This window comes from Nyctereutes procyonoides, unplaced genomic scaffold (genome assembly GCF_905146905.1).
Source record: "Nyctereutes procyonoides isolate TBG_1078 unplaced genomic scaffold, NYPRO_anot_genome, whole genome shotgun sequence".
NCBI classification, from domain to species: Eukaryota; Metazoa; Chordata; class Mammalia; order Carnivora; family Canidae; genus Nyctereutes; species Nyctereutes procyonoides.
The window spans coordinates 34,263,172-34,279,415 of NW_026575052.1; the positions used below are offsets into that span (position 1 = coordinate 34,263,172).

Sequence of the window (16,244 nt, forward strand, 5' to 3'; positions counted from 1 at the left end):
TTATAAATAACCTGTAGAGCCAATCTCATTTTATAATTGTCTCTATATATGTATTTTTTAAAATTTTGGGGGGAATGCCTGAGTGTCTGCCTTTGGCTCAGGTCATGAACCCAGGGTCCTGGGACTGAGAGCCCTGAGTTGGACTTTCTGCTCAGCAGGGAGTCTGTTTCTCCTTCTCCCCCCTCCCCTGCTTGTTCTCTCTCTCTCTCTAATAAATAAATAATAATAAATTTTTAAAAAAGATTTTATTTATTTATTCATGAGAGACACACAGAGAGAAGCAGAGACATGGAGGGAGAAGCAGGCACCCTGTGTGGAGCCCGATGCAGGACTCAATCCCAGGACCTGAGCCAAAGGCAGATGCTCAACCACTGAGCCATCCGGGTGCCCCTAAAGATTTTAAAGTAATCTTTACACCCAATGTGGGGCTCGAACTCACAGCCTCAGGATCAAGAGGCACATGCTCTACTGACTGAACCAGCTAGACACTCCTATATTTTTAAAGTAATACTAATTTAAGAAATAAAAGAAATATGCTTATGTCCTTTTATTTTAGGTTGAGTGGTAAAGTAGAATTAATCATTTTTAAAGATTATATCATTTGTATAACAGGCAATTTATAAGCTATAATTAGTATGGTTTAAAGCAGAATTTTGTTTAGAGTGATAAATTTTTATAGTTTGGATGCCTATTATGTTAGCTATTTATGTTAGGAACTTGTGTTAAAATATTAAAAATATCTACACTTTAATCTGTGAGTATGTATAAATATTCTGTAAGAAATAACTGTTTTATACTCTTGTTTTTTTTTTTATAGCTGTCATTATTAATTATGCAAGCTAAATGTTTGACTGCTGAACTCAGTCAATGGCAGAAAGAAAGTCCTGAAAGTAAGGTTCTTATTTTTAGGTTTATATTTCTGTAAACATATTAGTGGCAATTTATTTTTTTTTATTTTTATTTTTTTAGTGGCAATTTAATGTGATGATTACAAGTATTACAAGATCCATTTAGCTTTGTTGCAATTGCCTAAGTTTTTCTTTCATTTATATACATAATTTTGTGCTTATTTTATTATTATAGGTAAATATATATTTGTGGTTTTATAATAATCTTAAGTTATGGAGACCTTATTATAACCATCATTTGATCCTTACAGACACTATCTTACCTGCTCAGTAGAAACTGTAAATCGTATCTTAATGAATGAAACTTAACTGGTAGAGGAGAAAAGTTATTTTTGATACTTAATTACATAAGGACCACATAGATTGTATGTTACCTCTTGTTCAGCAGGGGCCAGCTATATATTTGCCTTTTGTGAAGAAATAGAAAATGGCTTAAAAATCTATAGTTAAAATACCCAGCTAGGAAATACTTTTCTATTATGAAAGCTTACTTTTTCTGTGTCAAATATATGTATGTATTTGGTATTTTATATCGACTGTACCTCTTTCTTTTAGCATCTCACTTCTTTCTCCTGCCCATTTGCCTCCTTTCCTTTAACTCCCCCCCAATTCCCATTTTAGTTTTCTGTGTAGGATTATTGCTCTCTAATCCCAGTTGTTGAGATTCTTCTTTTCATTTTCTTTCTAGACAATTCCATCCAGAGTCTTGATTTTAACTACTTTTTATATTTTAAATATGTATACTTTTTATATAATATATATAGTTTGATTAGATAGATATGTATATGTCTATATATATATACATATATATGTATATCTAATCTATCCGTATCTACCACTGTTCCACATTTTTACTACCACATTTTGGCATTTCTGATAGCGTGTGTACACAGTTGCGTCTTTAATTTGCATTAAACTGTATATCCTGTTGCCTCCTCAGGATTACATTGAGCATCTCAAAGGCTGCTCGTACTGTGCTGTTAAAATTTGCTGTTCTGGGCAGTCCCAGTGGTGCAGCGGTTTAGCGCCACCTGCAGCCCAGGGTGTGATCCTGGAGACATGGGATCAAGTCCCACGTCGGGCTCCCTGCATGGAGCCTGCTTCTCCCTCTGCCTGTGTCTCTGCTTCTCTCTCTGTGTGTGTCTCTCATGAATAAATATATAAAATCTTTAAAAAAAAAAATTTGCTGTTCTCTAGAGGACTGTGCTCAGCAATTTTCACTTCCTACTCTACATGCTATTCTAAATTTTTTTTTAATTTTTTTAATTTTTTATTTATTTATGATAGTCACACAGAGAGAGAAAGAGAGGCAGAGACATAGGCAGAGGGAGAAGCAGGCTCCATTCACTGGGAGCCCGACGTGGGATTCGATCCCAGGTCTCCAGGATCGCGCCCTGGGCAGGCGCTAAACCGCTGTGCCACCCAGGGATCCCTCTACATGCTATTCTAGCATTATATTTTTTGCTTTTGTTTTTATATGATATATCTGTGTTAATGACTTCTATATCAGTTTGCTAGGGCTGCCTTAACAAAGTACCATGGACTGGGGTTGCTTAAACAACAGAAATTAATTTTTTCATAATTCTGGAGGCTAAAAGTCCAAGATCAAGGTATTTACCAGGTTGGTCTCTTCCGAAGCCTCTCTTCTTGGCTTATATTTTGCTATCTTCTCCCTAGGTTTTCACATGGTAGCCCGTCTGTGTCCTAATCTCTTTGTATGAAGACACCAGTCATTATAGAGTAGGGCCTATTCTAATCACCTCACTTTAACTTAATCTCATTTTTTTTTTAAAGATTTTATTTATTCATGCGAGACACAGAGAAAGAGAGAGAGAGGCAGAGACACAGACAGAGGGAGAAGCAGGCTCCATGCAGGGAGCCAGATGCGGGACTCGATCCCGGGGCTCCAGGATCACATCCTGGGCCGAAGGTGGGCGCTAAACTGCTGAGCCACCCAGGGATCCCCCTTAATCTCATATTTAAAGACTCAGTTCCAAATACAGGTGCTAGGGATTAGAACCTCAAAATATGATTTTGGGTGAAGAGGGGAATACAGTTTTCATACCAGCTTCCAAATCTCTGTACCCAAACCTGACTTTTCTGCATCATCACACTTATATATCTCTCTACTTTCTAGACATCTTTTCCAAAATATTCTACACATGCCTCAGATTTGTGAATTCATCTCCATTCTCTGATCCCTTGAGTGGAATCTATTTGATCAGCCATAAATTTAAGAGTCCTTCTAGATTCTTCCTTTTCCATATATTACCCAAGCCAGTCATTAAATATTGAGCCCTACTGCCACACATTTACTCTAGGTCTTGATCATCAATCCACTAATTTGTTATAAAAGACGTTTTACCTCCTGTTCAAGATTATTTGTTATTAACAATAGAAATTTTGAAACTTGAAAGTTAAAGGTCTAACTTCATTCCTTTACATGTGTATTATCTAGTTTTCCTATTATTATTTGTTGAGAAAACTGTTCTTTCCCCCATTGAGTTGTCTTGGCACCCTCGTCAAAAATCATTTGACCATATAGTGAAGATTTATTTCTGGATTCTTTATTCTCTTCTATTGGTCTATATGTCTATTTCTATGCCAGCAGCACACTTTTTTTGACTACTGTAGCCTTGTAGTAAATTTTGAAATTAGGAAATGTGAGACTTATTTTGGCTATTTGGGTTCCTTTGAGATTCCATGTGAATTTTAGGGTAGATTTTTTTCTATTTTCTACAAAAATATTGGGATTTTGATGGAAATTACATTGAAGCTGTTGGTCAGTTTGGGTAATATTGATGTCTAACGATATTAAGTGTTCTAATCCTTGAACATGGGATATTTTTATATGTGTTGGTATCTTTAATTTTTTTCAGCCACATTTTATAGTTTCTGGCATACAAGTCTTTTGCCTCCTAGGTTAAATTTATTTCTAAGTATTTTATTTGTTTTGATGCTATGTATCAGGAAATTTTCAATTTTTATTTTTCTTATTATCATCATCCCTTATATACATGTTTTGTACTGATAACACCAAGCACACAGGCTGATCCGTAAGCCAAATACACCTTTTGCTTGGGTTTGCCAGTCCCAAAAGGACTTAAAATATATTTATATTCTTAGAAGCTGCTATATTGTATGAGTTGAAATGATTATGTGAATCAATAGGAAATACTACTCATGGCCACACTGGCCAAGAGGGAGATTATTAACTTTATGTTCTTAGAATCCTTTTCATTTTTGTTGAAATGATTTGGTAGCCATCCTGGGGCTGCCAATAATCAGTTCTGATACAGGGCCTATGAAGCACATGTGGGAAGCTCTTTCCGGTCAGTTGTCTTGTCCCTCTAGAATAGCAGATAAATTAGAAAGTTTTCAGTAGCATATTATTTGAGAAATTCTAAATAGTACTTTATTAGGAAAAGTAAACAAAGTACAAAGATTGAACTTTTCTAAGTATAAGGATTTAATTTTGCTAGACTGGGCAGCCCCGGTGGCTCGTCAGTTTAGCACCGCCTTCAGCCTAGGGCATGATCCTGGACACCCGGGCTCGAGTCCCATGTCAGGCTCCCTGCATGGAGCCTGCTTCTCCCTCTGCCTGTGTGTCTCTCTCTCTCTCTCTGTGTCATGAATAAATAAATAAAATCTTAAAAAAAAAATAATAATTTTGCTATACAAAATTAAACTGAAACGTTAGTTTATACTCATAAATTGGCAAAAATTTTAGAAGAGTTTATATTTTTTGGTGTTTCTTAATTGCTAATAGAATTTTTTTAGAAAAGAATCTGGCATTCTATTTTAAAATTAAAAATACGTATTTCCTTCTAGGAAATTCTGTTTCTGAAAATTTATCCCAAAGAAATAGAAGCACTAGCACGTAAAGACATATGTTAAAAAATTGCTTACACCATTATTGTTTTTTTGTGGCTAAAAGTTAGGTTCAGTCAGTATTAATATCACTACAATATGGTATGTTCTGTAGAATATTTTGAAGCGATTTAAAATTATGAATTAGACTTACATAAGATGAATAGAAAGGATTTCCTTGGAGATTTTGTTTAGTGAAAATAATAATGTGTATGATATCCCATTCTTGTAAAACCAATACCAAAATGAATAACCCTTGCATATATGTGAACAGGTAATGTACAGGTACAATGTATTATTCATACCGCCTAGCATGGCTATAATCAAGATGTACATTATCTGTACATCTACATGTATATGCATAGGATCATATAATTACAGAGAGAAATATTTAAAGGACACAGTATAGATTATTAATTTTGTTTTTGAGGGATTAAAAAGACAAAAGGCATAAAACTAAAAAATGCATAAATGTCATGTTTGTCTAAAATTAAAGTTGGTTATATATGTATAAGATGTTAAAGAAGAAAATATAGAGGTATCTTAGAAATCAAAAAAATCAAATTCTTTATTTTTGAGTTAAGAAAACATATATATAAAAATATAGAGGTATCTTAGAAATCAAAAAAATCAAATTCTTTATTTTTGAGTTAAGAAAGCATATATATATATATATATATATATATATATATATATTTCGGTTTGTTTTGTTTCTGCAGTAATTTCACTGAATGAAGAAGTTCTAGTAACATTAGGAAAAGAAGAGGTAAGTCACTTAATGAATCGGTAGTAACCCTTATTAGTTTATAACTAGAAGTGTTTGGGATTCGTGACATAAATAGGATGAAACCACTTAAAAGCCATATAATTTTTTTATTTTGATTTTATGTTTTATTGAATGGAATATTTTAAATGGCTTGAATTTCATCTCACTAATTTGTATATCAGAACTCTTGTTAGTGTTTAGTGTGTAAACTTTATTCTTAAATTTAATTTTCATTTGATTAAACTCTTCATAATAAAAGCAAAAGCATTAAACATAGTTAAATGATCATAATACTCATCTGTTCTCAGAATTTAACTTACATGTCAATAAACACATTTTTTAAAAGTGTAAGTCCAAGGATGCCTGGATGACTCAATGGTTGAGCGTCTGCATTTGGCTCAGGTCGTGATCCTGATCAAGTCTCACATCAGGCTCCCCACAAGGGAGCCTGCTTCTCCCTCAGCCTGTGTCTCTGCCTCTCTCTGTGTCTCTCAGGAATAAATAAATAAAATCTTAAAAAAAAAAAAAGGTGTAAATCCATTAGGTCAAACAAATTTGTAAACAAGAATGTAAAATGCATGGAAGGAAATAAGTATCTGTGTGTCAAGAGACAGGATTGAAAAGAGATTATCTGCTCTACAGAGTTGAAAGAAGTCTTGGGATTTGAAGGAATCTGATACTATAATATTCAAGGTTCAAGTCTGGAGCTAAAAACAAGATTTCTTTTACAGCAAAAGAATAGACTGTTAGACCTTTTCTTTTCTAATCAAGCAGCTAACTTTTTACCCAAACACTTGGGAAACTGGTGGTATAGGATATGGAGACATTAAACTATTGAGGTTCTGGATGCAGGAATACCAGATTGGGTGTTTAGTAGGATTGGTGTGCAGGTCAAAAGTCAGAAAGATCAAGTTAATATGTTTATACTATGTGGTAGAAGTACCAGCTCCTTCCCCTCTTCTTTCTTTGGAAGTCTTGTAATCTAGTATAAAATAGTCTCAGACTGGAGATAAAAGAATCTTATATGGAAAATCTAAATGTCTTAAGAAAAAAGATCTATAAATGTTAATATACGGGATTCCCATTGAAAAAGCAAGGTTGGTGTACATCAAAAAATGCCATTCATAAACAAGGTTTTAAGTATTTTTGAGTTTTAAACATAAGTGGGCAGCCAGTGGTCATGAGCATTTGTTGTGAATGCCTCCAAATTGAAAGGCAGAAACTCAAAACAACTAAGATGAACCTTAAGGAAATAGAGACAATTCAGGGAACAAAGAATTTAATAAAAAGTATCTAATTCTTGATTTTGGCTCTCCTCATGGTCACAGGATCATGAAATCTAGCCCCTTGTTGGACTTCACACTCAGTGGAGAGTCTGCTTGAGATTCTCTTCTCCCTCTGTCCCTCCCCTTGCTTGTGCTCTCTTTTTCTCTCAAATAAATGAGTAAATCTTTGAAAAAAATATTTAAAACATAACAGAATGCCAACTTAAAAGAAGTATGACTTCATACTCCTAGTATGGCTATATAATCAAAAGACAATGACAAGTATTGGTGAAGATGTGGAAAAATTAGAACATTGATAAACCACTCGTGGGAGTGTAAAATGATGCAGCCACTTTGGAAAACAGTCTGGTAGTACCTCAGAAGATAACAGAGTTACCATTTGAACCAGTATTTTCACTCCCAGCTATCTACCCAAGAGAAGTGAAAATAAGTGTGTATCCACACAAAAACTTACACATGAGTGTTCATAGCAGCATTTTTTATAATGGCCAAAAAGAATAAACAACCCAAATGTCATCAGTGGATGAATGGATAAATAAATAGTATCTATCCAATGACATACTATTGTCTAAAAAAATGAAGTACTGATATACCGTAATAGAGGTGTATCTTGAAAACAGTATGCTAAATGAAAGAATCCAGTCACAAAGGATTGCGTATCGTATTCCATTTATATAAAAAGTCCATAATAGGCAAATTCATGGAGACAGAAAAAGTAGGTTGTTGCTGATGGGAGAGGAAGTGATGAATGACTGCTAATGGATATTGCTAACAGGTTTCCTTTTGGGATGATGAAAATATTCTAAAATAGATGGTGGTGATGTTTGGACAACTATGCAAGTACACTAAAAATTAGTGAATTATGCACTTTAAATGGGTAACCTGTATGGTTTCTGAATTATATCTCAACGAAGGTGTTATTTTAAAAAGGACCAATCAGAGAATAAGAGCCTTTCTCATTGAAAACATGATACCTGAAATAAACACAAAAATGTAGGTAATTATAGTCATGGAAATCTCCTACAGAGTACAGATGGCAAAGAAAAGGAAAATTAGAATAATAGAACAATAAATAATATATGAACATTTTCCCAGAATGAAAGATTCAGATTCTTTTTTATATTGAAAAGAGCCATCAAATTTTCAATATGAATTATAAATGATACATGACTGTAAGTTTCCCTTTGGTAGCCCATAGACTATCAGCACTGATTTGAACTGGCTGAAATCCAAACTTGATGCAGTTCCAACATTGGCCTTAACATTCTGCTTTCATTTTAATTATTACTGATAAAAATAACAGAAATTGAACATTTAGCTTATTTCTCTTTCTCATTATTTCATATTTCCTTATGTATCCAGTCAGGCAACTGTCTTGAGAATTTTTTTCTGTCACTTCTAAATTCCATTGACTATGTATCTACCTGTAATTATTGATCATGGTGTGGCTGTTGTCCGTATATCTTTGTTGACTGGTTAAACATTAGGTGCCAAATTCATCATTCTCTGCCCCATTATCCTTCTTTTTCCCACAGAGTGCTTTCATTGTGTTTTGGCGAGCCAGGGTCATTATAGCAAAATCCCACTTCTGATGCCAGCTGTTGTCAGGGTTTTCCCCAAGTCCACTCATTTTGTTGATGGACTATGACTCAGAAAAGCTATACTCGGGCACCTGATTTGCTCAATGGTTGAACATCTGCCTTTGGCTCAAGTCATGATCCTGAGGTCTTGAGATCGAGTTTGGGATCGAGTTCCACATCGGGCTCCCCACAGGGAACCTGCTTCTCCCTCTGCCTGTGTCTCTGCCTCCCTCTTTGTGTCTCTCATGAATAAATAAATCTTAAAAAAAAAAAAGCTATACTCATAATTACAATTTTTTACAGTGAGAAGACACAGATTAAAATGAGCAAGGGAAAACACACATAGACTAAGCTTGTAGGAGTCCTTTCCCAGTGGAGTTGATGGATTTAGTTCTTGCAGCTGAGTGTCACATGTGCAAAGTATTGTCAAAAAGGAACTTTTTGTTTGTTCGTTTGTTAGATAAGGAACTTCACCCCAGACTTGTTGTCTAGAGTTTTTATCAGTAGTCAGTCACCATGCATCAGGGGCCTCCTTGACTGAACTCACCTATTCACACTCCAGCCCTCCAGAGCAAAATTGCATTTACCAAAAATCACATAGTTAGAATAAACTCTCTAATCAAACTGGTACCAAGTATGTAAGGCTCCAGGCATACATAAACACTTTTTTTGTTTGTTTGTTTTTTTAAATAGCCTCCACACCCAAGTGGGGCTTGAAGTCGCTGAACCATCCTGGCACCCCTACATAAACATTCTTATCAGACATATATTCCAAGGCCTCAGAGCTCATCCTTCAGGAGTCCACAAGGAACCTGTCCTAAAGACAGGCCTTTCTTGGTAATGTGCATTTTGTGCCACCTTGCCTTGCTCAGGTAACTCTTGCACACTTATCTTTTTATTCTCTTAACAGTGTCTTTTAAAAAACATAAGTTTCCAGTTTGATTGTGTTTTATCAAGTATTTTTTAAGGTTTGTGCTCAAATATAAGAATATTTGCCCAACTTAAGGTCACAAAGATTTCTTGAATGTTTTCTTTAAAAATTTCAAAGTTTTACATTTATGATTTATTTTGAATTAATGTTTTTATATGGAATGAGTTATTGATAAACTTTCCTTTCATATAAATACTAATTGTGGGTGTTCACAAATTGTTGAAAAAATTATTTTTTTCTTTTGAATTTCCTTTGCATGTTTATTGAAAATTAATTGACCATATATGTGTGGATCCATTTCGACTCCATTTGTTTTTCATTTTGTGGTTATTTCTCTTACTTTTTTCTGTCTTTCTGTCTTTATGTCAATTCCACATTGTTTTATTTACTGAAGTTTTAGAATTTTGAAATAAAATAGTATGAATTCTCTTTTTTGTTTTTTCTCAATATTGTTTTATATTTTCATATAGAGTTGGTTGATCATTCAGTCCCATAAAAAGCTTACTAAATTTTGACTGAGATTGCCCAGATTCTGTAGTTTAATTTGAGGCGAATTGACATCTTTAACAGACTGAGTCTCAGTTCAGACCCATGAGCCCTGTATGATCTCTGCGTTTATGTAGGTCTCTGCTTATTTACAATTTTTTAAGACTTATCAGTGTTTTATAATTCATTATATCAAAGATTAGAAAAGAAAAAAAGACATTTGATCATCTTAGTGAATTCAGAAAGAATAAGTGACAAAATTCAATATTCTTGGTTTTTTTTAAAAAAATGTTTATTTAGTTTATTTAAGCAAACTACCCCAAACATGGGGCTCAAACTCATGACTTTTAGATTAAGAATCTAAAAAAAAAAAAAAAAAAGATTAAGAATCTTAAAAAAAAAAAAAAAAGATTAAGAATCTCATGCTCTACAGATTGAGTGAGCCAGGCATTCCATTTCATGATTATTTGACTTAGCAAGTTGTAATAGAAGTATGCAGGTCTTCTATATTTTTGTCAAATTCATCCCTTTGGTATTTCATATTTTTAATCCTATTACATTGGTATTTTTTAGTTGTTAATTATTGCTGCTACGTATAAATACAATTAATATTTGTACATTGATCTATTAGTATGATTAACCTCTTACTCTAGTGGCTTTTTTGTGGATGCTGTAGGATTTTATAAATAGCTAGTCATGTCACTTGAGATCAGGGGCACATATTTATTCTTTTGCATTTGGATGGCTTTTATGTGATTGATCTATCTATCTATCTATCTATCTATTTATTTATTTATGAGAGCGAGAGAGGAAGAGTACAATTGAGAGGAGCAGCAGGAGAGGGAGAGAGAATCTCCAGCAGACAGACTCCATGATGAGCAAGGAGCTGCACACGAGGGCTTGATCTCACAATCCTGAGATTGCAATCTGAGCTGAAACCAAGAGCCAGGCAATTAACTGTGCCAGCCAGGTGCCCCTGGATGCCTTTCATAGGTTTTCCTTGGCTTATTGTACTGTTCTAAAACACTTAACGTTTTTTAAAAGATTTATTTGTGAGTGAAAGAGAGCATGCCCTAGCAGACAGGGAGAGAATCCCAAGTAGACTTCTTGCTGAGTGGAGTCTAACCACTCTGAGATAGTGACCTGAGCTGAAATTGAGTCATTCCCTTAACTAAGAGAGCCACTCAGATGCCCCTGGAACATTTAGTAATCTATATAATAAAAGTGGTGAGAATAGATATTTTTGCCTTGTTTCTGATCTAAGTGGATAGCATTCGCTCTTTTCATCAAGTATGATGTTAGCAGTAGGTTTTTCATAGGTGAAATTAAGTCGAAATTACTTAATTTTTTTTTAAGATTTTATTTATTTATTCATAGACACACAGAGAGAGAGGCAGAGACACAGGCAGAGGGAGAAGCAGGCTCCGTGCAGGGAGCCCGATGTGGGACTCGATCCTGGGTCTCTAGGATCACACCCCAGGCTGCAGGCGGCGCCATACCTCTGTGCCACTGGGGCTGCCCCGAAAGTACTTTCCATTACAATTTATGAAGACTTTTTCTAAAATTAGGAATTATTATTGAAATTTGTCATTCTTTCTGAATTCATTAAGAAGATAATTTTTTTTCTATTTTACTCTGTTGATATAATAAATTACATTGACTTTTTAAAGCATGGAGCATTAGTTTCAGGTATACAATATAATGATTCAACAATCCTATATGTTTCTCAGTGCTTATTAAAATAAGAGTACTTTTAATTCCCTTTATCTATTTTCCCTATCCCTCTATACACCTCTTCTCTGGCAACCCATTTTGTTCTCCATATTTAAGACTTCTTTTGTGTGTCTTTTTTTCTTTGTTCTTTTGTTTCCTAAATTCCATGTGTAGGTGAAATCATACGGTTGTAGTATTTCTCTTTCTGACTTATTTCACTTAGCATTATGCCCTCTAGATACATCCAGTGTTGTTGCAAATGGCAAGATGTCATTCTTTGTTATGGCTGAATAATATTCCATAGTACATATATAACCTTATCTTTATCCATTCATGTATTGAAGGGCACTTGGGTTACTTTTGTTATCTTTGGTATTGTAAATGATGCTTCATTTAACATAAGGGTGCACATATCTTTTCAAATTAATGTTTTTGTTTTCTTTGGGTAAATACCTAGTAGTGGAATTACTGGATCAGATGGTAATTCTATTTTTAATTTTTTGAGGAACCTCCATACTGTTTTCCACAATGGCTGCATCAATCTCATTCTTACCAACAGTGCATAGGATTCCTTTTTCTTCACTTCCTTGCCAAAACTTGTTATTTCTTGTGTTTTTGATTTTAGCCATTCTGACAGGTGTATAGTGATATCTCACTGTGGCTTTAATATGCATTTCCCTGATGATTAGTGATGTTGAGAATCTTTTCATATGTTTGTTGACCATCTTTATGTCCTCTTTTTTAAAGTTTTTATTATTTGAGAGAGAAACAGAGAGTGAGTACCAGCAGGGGGGAGGGGCAGAGGGAGAGGGACAAGCATTCTCCTCACTGAATGGGGAGCCCAATGTGGGGCTCGATCCCTGGACCCCAGGTCATGATCTGAGCCAAAGGAGATGCTTAACCAATTGAGCCATCCAGGTACCCCTGGTTATTCTCTTTGGAAAAAGTACTATTCAGGTCCTCGGCCCTGAATAGTAATTGGGTTATTTGTTTTTTGCTGGTACTGAGTTGTGTAAGTTCTTTATATAGTCAGATATGAGCCCTGTATCAGATACATCATTTGCAAGTATCTTCTCCCTTTCGGTAAGTTTTGTTTATAGTTTCTTTTTTATTTTGGTGTGGTCTCAATAGTTTCATTTTGCTTTTGTCTTCCTTATCGGAGGAGACTTAGCTAGAAAAATATTTCTGTAGCTAATGTCACAGAAATTACTGCCTATATCTTCTTTAGAAATTCTATGATTTTAGGTCTCACATCAAGGTCTTTTTTTTTTTTTTTAAGATTTTTATTTATTCATGAAAGACACAGAAAGAAAGGCAGAGACATAGGCAGAGGGAAAAGTAGGCTCTCTTTGGGGAGCCTGATGTGGGACTCGATCCCAAGACCCCAGGATCACGACCTGAGCCAAAGGCAGATGCTCAACCAGTGAGCCACCCAGGTACCCCTCACATTAAGGACTTTAATCCATTTTGAATTTATTTTGTGTATGGTATTAGAAAGTGGCCTAATTTCTTTCTTTCTTTTTTTTCCATTTAGCTGTCCTGTTGTCCCATCACCATTTGTTGAAAAAAAACAGTCTTTTCCCCATTATATATATGCCAACTTTGTCATAGATTAATTGATCATAACAGTATGGATTTCCTTCTGGACTCTCTTCTGTTCCATTGATCAATGTATCTGTTTTTGTGCCAGTACCATACTGTTTTGATTACTGCAGCTTTGTAGTATACCTTGAAATCTGGGATTCTGAAGCCACCAGCTTTTGTTCTTTTTCAAGATGGCTTTGGCTATATGGGGTCTTTTGGGGTTCCATAGAAATTTTAGAATTATTTGTCCTAGTTCTGTGAAAACTACTATTGGTATTTTAGTAGGGATTGTGTTAAATCTGCAGATTGCTTTGGGTAGTATAGACATTTAAAAAATAATTGGTTTGGGGACGCCTGGGTGGCTCAGTGGTTGAGCCTCTGCCTTTAGCTCAGGGCGTGATCCCGGAGTTCTGGAATCTGAATAAATAAATAAAATTAATAAATAAATAATAAATAAATAAATAAAATCTTAAAAAATAATAAAAAATACTTTTTTTTCCTGTCCATGAGCATGAAGTATCTTTATGTTTGTGTCATTTTCAGTTTCTTTCATCAGTGTTTTATAGTTTTTGGAGTATAGATCTTTCATCTCCTTGGTTAAGTTTATTCCTAAGTATTTTATTGTTTTTTTTGTGTGGTTATAAATGAGATTGTTTTCTTAATTTCTCTTTCTACTGCTTCATTTTTAGTTATAGAAATGCAATAGATTGATGCATATTAATTTATATCCTCTGACTATACTTGAATTCATTGACTTATTAGTACATTGATTCTTTTTTTTTTTAGTACATTGATTCTTTAAAAATTTTATATTATCTGTTTAACCAGATGTATTCCTTAGATAAACCCTTTTTGCTATAATGTGTTAATCTTTTTTATTTATTGATGGATTTAATTTATTAAAATTTTATTAAGGTTTTTGCATCTGTGTTAATGAGAGATACTAGTTTGTGGTTTTCTTCTGACATCTTGGTCAGGCTTTGGTATCAAGCCTAACAGAATGAGTTGAGAAATATTCTCTCTTTAAAAGAGTTTGTATAGAATCCGTATGTATTCCTTAAATGTTTGCTAGAATGCACAGGTAAAGCCATCTGGGCTAGACTTTTCTTTGTGGGAAAGTGTCTGGTCACAAACTGTTTTTCTATAGCTAGTCAGTTTTTCTATTTTTCTCTGAAGAAGTGGCAGTTTGTGTCTTATAGTTTATCTATCTCATCTAATTTGTCAGATTTATTAAATTTGTTCATAGCATTCCCTCATCATTTTAATGTTCATAGCATGTCATCTCTATCATTCCTGATGTTAGTAATTTTTATTCTTTTTTTCTCTTGTAATTAGTATGGACAATCAGGGTGACCTTCTCAGAGTCAGCTTTGGGTTTCATTGATTTCCACCCCTCCCCCCCCCAAAAAAAAACCCTCCCTTCAGGTTTCTTATTTTTCTGTCAGGTTTTTTTTTTAATCATTTTTTATTCAGTTTACTTTTGATTTTATGTTCTTCTTTCTTATGGTAGAAGCTGTCCTTAATTTGAGAGCTTTTGTCTGTCTTTCTTTCTTTCTTTCTTTCTTTCTTTCTTTCTTTCTTTCTTTCTAATTTTATTTATTTGAAAGAGAGTTAGAGCATGAGCAGGGAGAAGGGCAGAGGGAGAAGCAGACTCCCTGCTGAGCAGGGAATTGGACTTAGGGCTTGATCCTAGGATCCTGAAATCATAACCTGAGCCGAAGTTGGATGCTTAAAGGACGGAGTCACCCAGGCAACCCTGGAGCTTTTTTTTTTTTTAATATAAGCTTTTACTGCTGTAAATTCTCATCTGAGTACTGCTTTTGCTTCACCCCAGAAATTTTTATTTTGTTTTTACTTGCAAATAATTCATAATAATTTCTTTTTTCTTATAGATTCTTCTTTGACTCATGGGTTATTTGGAAATGTGTTTTTAATATTTAAATATTTGCAGATTTTTCCAGTTACCTTTCTATTATTCATATTTAATTCTTTTGTTCATATTTAATAACACTGGTTGCTTTGAAATCTTTGTACTTGATTTTTCTTTCCTCTTTGTATTACCTTTTCTCTGTTTCTGTTTTCCTCTCCTTCCAATTTCTTGACTTATGTATTTTTAAAAATAAACCTATTTTATTTATACTAATTGTTTACTGATTATTTCACCCCCCCTTTTTCCATGGTTACTATAAGTTTTATGATATACATCTTTAAATTATCATGAATTTAGATGCATAAAAAGCTAATGGAAACCCTTGACATCAGAAGAGTGGAATACTTAGCTAATATGTTCTAGAAACAAAAAGATACTAGAAAAAAATCCAAATGTTATTTTAATTTGATGTATCCACACAATCTTCTTTGATGTTCCTCAAATCACACATATTCTTGCCTCAGTGCCTTTGTACCTACAGTTTTCTCTTCATGGGACTTTTTTTTGCAGATTTTATCATGTTTTATCATGTCTTCTTAATCTGCTGCTATACTGTTTACCTGATCAGAAAAGTCTCTGCATATCATACTACTACCTAAAAGAGCTATTCCTGCTCCACGTGTCTGTGCTCCTATTTTGACATATTTTTTCTTCGTGATACTGATCACTCACTGGAGTTACTTATTTTTTTGTTTGGATTCTCCTCTTTGTTCATCTTTGAATTCCTGACTCCTTCAACAATGCCTGGTAGATCAATAAATATTTGTTGAATGAATGATAATCATTTGTGTCTGTTTTTGTATACTCCTTAGAAAAGAGACCTAATCTACTTGATTACTAAAAACTCACTGTTTGTTTTTCAATATGAAATTAAAACGTATTGCTCAAACTCTTTCTTATATTTTTGAATTTAACAAATGAAATATTACAAAGAACCTAGGACCTGCTGTATATTTCCTTTCAGACTTTCTGGTAGGCTTTCTTGCTCTTGATTTCTGAGTATCTATCTAAGTAAACAAATGTCAATTTCACTCTCATTCATAAATATAACTGTTTATAAGATTACAGACTAAGAATTAATTTGAATCATTTTGTCCTAGTTCCAAAAATTGAGAGTTGATCTTGAATTGGTACTCTCTACTGTTCAGTCAAAGAATGAAAAGTTAAAGGAAGACTTGGAAAGGTATAAT

The 16,244-nt window shown here is 34.0% G+C and overlaps 1 protein-coding gene across 3 annotated transcripts in view; it reads left to right on the plus strand.

Annotated features, from left to right (window-relative positions):
* CENPK (centromere protein K) overlaps positions 1 to 16,244 on the plus strand; it is a 41,328-nt gene that overhangs the window by 17,462 nt on the left and 7,622 nt on the right. For all 3 annotated transcript variants that reach the window (XM_055332855.1, XM_055332854.1, XM_055332856.1), the window contains exons 5-7: positions 818 to 890; positions 5,498 to 5,544; positions 16,155 to 16,237. In XM_055332855.1, coding sequence (XP_055188830.1) covers positions 818 to 890; positions 5,498 to 5,544; positions 16,155 to 16,237 — 203 coding nt within the window. The remainder of the gene's footprint in view (positions 1 to 817; positions 891 to 5,497; positions 5,545 to 16,154; positions 16,238 to 16,244) is intronic.